This window comes from Eurypyga helias, unplaced genomic scaffold, assembly GCF_000690775.1.
Source record: "Eurypyga helias isolate BGI_N326 unplaced genomic scaffold, ASM69077v1 scaffold19356, whole genome shotgun sequence".
Lineage (NCBI taxonomy): Eukaryota > Metazoa > Chordata > Aves > Eurypygiformes > Eurypygidae > Eurypyga > Eurypyga helias.
Window position 1 is genome coordinate 1 of NW_010255000.1, and position 5,626 is coordinate 5,626.

Consider the following 5,626-nt stretch of genomic DNA (forward strand, 5'->3'; position numbering starts at 1 on the left):
GGTCGTATGTCAGCGCGAGGTGGGGTGGGAGGCCGCAGGCCGTGTTACCATGGCAACAAGCGGCACGGGTCTTGTCGCCATGGCGACGTGGGGGGTCAGCCGGCGTGTGGCACCCGGGGGGAAGGGGGTGGTCCAGGCCGTGGCTGTTGCCGTGGTGATGGGCGTGACACGGCATTGGGTGCGTGACACCCTGGGGAGGCCCCGTTACCATGGCAACGGGCGGGAGGGCGCAGAGACCACGTGTCTCCCCAGGATGGTGGCTAGGCCCTGTCCTCCCCATCCCCGCCCTGAGGCTCTGTCCCGCTCCCCGCAGCATTGTGCACCTGTGCCTGCGCAAGGCCGACCAGAAGCTGGTGATCCTGAAGCAGATCCCGGTGGAGCAGATGAGCAAGGACGAGCGGCTGGCGGCCCAGAACGAGTGCCAGGTCTTGAAGCTGCTCAGTCACCCCAATGTTATTGAGTACTACGAGAACTTCCTGGAGGACAAGGCCCTCATGATCGCCATGGAGTACGCCCCAGGTGGGCCCCGATCTCCCGCACCGCCTGCCATTCCTCGGCAGGTCCGGGAGTGCCAAGCCTTCAGCTCTTCTTGGGTTGGGCTACTGTGGCCCCGTGTTGTGCTCCTTGTAAAGATCCTGTGCTTTGGATCCCCAAAGAGTCCAAACGCGTCTCTCTTGAATGGACATGTTGGTAGAAAAGGATCTGTGGGTCCTGGTGGGCACCAAGTTGGCTGTGAACCAAGTGACCGAGCACTGGCACCTCTCTGGGTGGCCCAGAGAGGTTATGGAATCACCATCCTTGGAGATACTCAAAAGACAGGCCACGCTGCTGGGCAACCAGCTGTCAGTGGCCCTGCTTGAGCAGGGGATCGGAGCAGGTGACCTCCCGAGGCGCCTTCCCACCTCACCCACTGTGCAATTCTGTGATTACATGCTCTATGCTTGCTAATCGTACCCAAACCAAAGAGATTTCCGACACCTCTGTCGCTGAGAAGCGCGCTACCCTCTGCCCTCGGCTTAGGCTTCAGACGCGTTTCCCTGCCTCAGCTCTTGGCCGCGCTGTTGGTGCCGCAGCTCTGTGTGGGAAGGTGTGATTTCGGACGCGCTTTGCTGTGGAGTTTAAATCAACATATGCATGAGGGTTTGTTTAAAGTTGTAAGTGAGCCCCAAATCTGGACCTTCCCTTCTCAACAGGGGCCTCTCCATGCCGCGTGGCCTCTTGGACTGCAAAAATTCCTTTTTGCAGAACAGGCTTATCTTGTTCTGCCTCTTGTTTGTGTCCTCCTCCCAGAGCTGTAATTTTAGCATTTCTTTTCCTGCTGCCTCTGACAATATGTCAACGGTAACTTCTCTCTTGCTGTTTCTTCATCCCACCAACTGTGCTGCCGTTGTTCTCCTCACGGTCTCGGGAGCGTCGGAGGACGTGCTGCGTGTCCCACCAGGATGTGCTTTTCCCCGTGCTCGTTAAGAGGCCGTGGCTAAATCCCCCCTGACTTCTAGGCCGGGTTTGTGCTGCCCCGTGCAGCCACCCTCGCCGATAGCCCTTTGTCGTTCTTTGCAGGGGGCACGCTAGCGGAGTTTATTCACAAGCGCTGTAACTCCTTGCTGGATGAGGATACCATCCTGCATTTCTTCGTGCAGATCCTCCTGGCTCTCCACCACGTGCACACCAAGCAGATCCTGCACCGCGACCTGAAGACTCAGAATATCCTCTTGGACAAACATCGCATGATTGTCAAGATCGGAGACTTCGGCATCTCCAAAATCTTGAGCAGCAAGAGTAAAGCCTACACGGTGAGTGGCCTGGCTTTGCAGGGCAACTGCTTGCCACCATGTCAGCAGGTTGGAAACTCTGGACTTGGCTCACGATAGTCTCTTGGAAGCTGCTGTAGGCAGTGAGGTTGGACGTAGTGGTAGGCCACATCCGTGTGCCGCCACGCTGCTTTGCTCCTCGGAGTTTATACAGGCTGATGTCTTCACGCCCAAGTTTGCTGCAGCTGGGAGGTGCAGAAAGGGGAGAAAGACCTGCCTGGGAGAGGATGGGGTGTCTGAGCCCACTGGGGAAGGTAGACAGGGTTCCTCCCACTGTCACAGAGGGTGGGGTGGTGTTTGTGGGCTTGTCTGACACATCCTTGGCAACTGAATTCCTGGCTGTGCCCTGCTGTCCCGCCTTGTCTTAATCTCCTCTCGCTGCTTGAGACTTGACTGTCATTCCTCACCTGCTCTGATCTGACCAGACGTTTACATCACGCTCATTGCTCTGGGCTATGATTGAAATTGAAAACAGGGAGGTTTAGATTAGATATCAGGAAGAAATGCTTCACAGAGAGGGTGGGGAGGCACTGGAACAGGTTGCCCAGAGACGCTGTGGATGCCCCATCCCTGGAAGTGTCCAAGGCCAGGCGGGATGTGGCTTTGAGCAACCTGGTCTAGTGGAAGGTGTCCCTGCCCATGGCAGGGGGGTTGGAACTAGATGATCTTTAAGGTCCCTTCCAACCCAAACCATTCTGTGATTCTATGATTCTTTCAAGTGGATAGGAACAGAATTAGAGGTAATCTCTGTATGTGCAAAGGGAGCTCATGGGAAAGGCAATTCCTCATGTTTTTTTACTGAGATTGCCAGGCAGATGTTGACACCAGGGAATAAAAGCCCAGCTCCACTAAGCTTTGGTTGGTGGTGCTCCAGCCAAGCCTGCACACCGGGCTCTAAACTGAGCCTTTCTCTTTCCACCTCGCTGCCCCAATTTCATGGCATCCCAGTAAATTTGTCTCTTGTAGGTTGTGGGAACGCCGTGCTACATCTCCCCAGAGCTCTGCGAAGGGAAGCCTTACAACCAGAAGAGTGATATCTGGGCTTTGGGCTGCGTGCTGTACGAACTTGCCAGCCTCAAGAGGGCTTTCGAAGCTGCGGTAAGAGGGACGTGGTTCAGGTGTAGCGCAGGGAGCCATGGCCTCTTACAGAGGTGAAAATGTACACGGGGATCCCTCTTCTCCCTGAGCCTGGAGGTGTGAAGGCAGAGGGCAGTGCTGAGAACTTGCTCTTTGGCCTCACCTCTGGCTGCCCGGCCACTCTGTGTCTCGTTTTCTCTCCAGAATCTTCCTGCCTTAGTACTGAAAATCATGAGCGGGACGTTTGCTCCGATATCAGATAGATACAGCCCCGACCTCCGCCAGCTCATCCTTAGCATGCTGAACCTGGATCCTTCCAAGCGGCCCCAGCTGAATGAGATCATGGCCCAGGCCATCTGCATTCGCCCTCTTCTCAACCTCTACACTGACGTGGGCAGCGTCAAAATGAGAAGGCAAGTGACCCTGCCACCGTCGTGTCCCTTGGGAGGAGGGTTGTCCCCATGCCGCTCTCTTGCATTACCCAACGTGCGGCTGCTGCGGGCCGAGCCTGGCCCTGCGGCTCGTGGCCGCGGCAGGTGTGGGCCTGTCATCGCAGTAAACAGTAACGCTCTGCTGAGCGTTGTGAGCTCGGGGGGAAGCAAACTGATGCCAACTCCCCTCTCCCAGGTGATTTAAGGCACCTACCGAGGCAGTTCTGTGACCTATTCAGCCGTGGCTTATGCTGTAGCTCTGCCCAGCCCTGCTGTCATCCAGGACTCTGCAGGGGCTGAGCTGACATTGACTGGATTTTGGTTTGGCAGGCCTGAAAAACCCTTGGCTCCGGTGCCGACAGTGACCCACAGCCGAACGGGAGGACGAGTGAGCAGTGCCAGGCCGAGGGGTGAGTCCTGGCACCATGTGTTCAACGCAGCTCCATTTGGAAGGGCCCTTTTCCTTGGATGCCAGGGGACTGGAGAAGCCCTCAAGCTTCTGGAGGGAGGAAGTTAAGAGACGTTACCTTCCCTGAGTCCCAGAGGAGCCCACGGGCTCTGGGGACCAAAGAGTGCTTTTTCTCCAGCTGCCTCTTCTGCGTTTTGATCCCTTGAATCAAATCCCTGCTGCTCCTACTGCAAAGGCTGGAAACCAGCAGGTCATGCTGAGGGGGGATGTCCCAGCACAGGACGATGCAGCTGGCACTGGTAACAATCAGCTGGAGCTGTCGTGGTGCTCGCTTCCTTCGACTCTGGGATAAAACACAAGGAGCTGTTCCTGTGTGCTTCTCTCAGGGCTGGCTGGGAGCTGTTCCCCTCCTCGGAGGGCTGGCTGGGGGCTCTCCAGCAGTCCCCTGCCAGCCTTGGACTGACACTGGTCTGGCTGGCAGGCAGCTCTGCTGGCATCCTGACTGGCTGGTGTCATTTCTTTTCCCATGGCAGGAGAGTCAGGGATCTGCGTTGATGGTTTCTCTTTGATCTGTAGGTGTTCGAGGGGGTTCAGCCAGGACAGGAACCCCTCCGCCGCTGTCGTCCATCTACACCTGGGGCAGCGGGATCACCACCCCCCTCCGCCTGCCCATGCTGAACACCGAAGTGGTGCAGGTGTCTGCTGGCAGGACGCAGAAGGCCGGAGTCACCAAGTCGGGGCGGCTCATCATGTGGGAGGTGAGTGACAGCGAACCTGGGGCAGGCAGTGGCCGTGGAAGCCTTGGACATACAATTCCTGAGGAGGAGCTGTTCCTGCTCGCTGCACAGGCCCTGGCGCTGCGTCCCCCAGGGCTGCTCTCCAGTCCAGGGTGCGGGGAGCACTGCTGAGCCTGTGGGAAGGGGCTTATCCGAGTTCTCCAACCCAGCTTTTGCTGGAAGTGCAGCAGCCGACACATCTCCTCTCCTCCAGGCTCCCCCGATGGGTGCTGCGGGAGGCCCTTCTCTCCCAGGAGCTACCGAGCAGCTCCAGCCTCAGTTTGTGTCCCGCTTTCTGGAAGGCCAGTCCGGGGTGACCATCAAACACGTGTCTTGTGGTGATCTCTTCACAGCCTGCCTCACAGGTGAGCTGCTGCTTCCCATTTCCATAGAATCATAGAATCATAGAATGGTTTGGGTTGGAAGGGACCTTAAAGATCATCTAGTTCCAACCCCCCTGCCATGGGCAGGGACACCTTCCCACAGTCCAGGTTGCTCAAAGGCACGCCCAGCCTGGCCTTGAAGACATCCAGGGATGGGGCATCCACAGCTTCTCTGGGCAACCTGTTCCAGTGCCTCCCCACCCTCTCTGTGAAGTATTTCTTCCTGATATCTAATCTAAACCTCCCTGATTTCAATTTGTACCCATTACCCCTTGTCCTGTCACTACAGGCTCTTGTAAAAAGTCCTCTCCCAGCACCCTTGTAGCCCCTTCAGATACTGGAAAGCTGCAATGAGGTCTCCTCGGAGCCTCCTCTTCTCCAGGCTGAACAAGCCCAGTTCTCGCAGCCTTTCATCATAGGAGAGGTGCTCCAGCTCCATTTTGCCTCCGTGGCCTCTCACGTAACATCAAGCGGGGGTCAGAAATGGCAGGCGCGGCCCTGCTGTGATGCCACACTGCTCATCTTGGTCTGCTGGTGTGGGGAGGGCCACAGATTTGTTGTCCCGGCTGCGCTGGTGCCACTTGAAGCTGGAACTGGCCCATACAGTGGGGACTGCAGCGTGAGGAGCGTCTGGGAAGCTCAGCCCTGCTCTGTGTGGCGCAGACACGAGCGGTAACCGACGTTGCCGAGAGGAGTCACCGCGAGCTCCTGCCGGGAGGGTTGCCCTCAGGTCTGAAGG

General features: G+C 57.3%; 1 protein-coding gene across 1 annotated transcript; it reads left to right on the forward strand.

The window, feature by feature from the left end:
• Positions 1-248: 248 nt before the first annotated feature.
• Positions 249-4,869, forward strand: NEK8 (NIMA-related kinase 8; the record flags this gene model as incomplete). Its single annotated transcript, XM_010153198.1, has 7 exons — positions 249-519; positions 1,561-1,793; positions 2,778-2,909; positions 3,093-3,301; positions 3,650-3,729; positions 4,305-4,486; positions 4,719-4,869. Coding segments are annotated over exons 1-7 (1,123 nt in total), but the record flags the coding sequence as incomplete, so codon positions are not given.
• Positions 4,870-5,626: the final 757 nt, after the last annotated feature.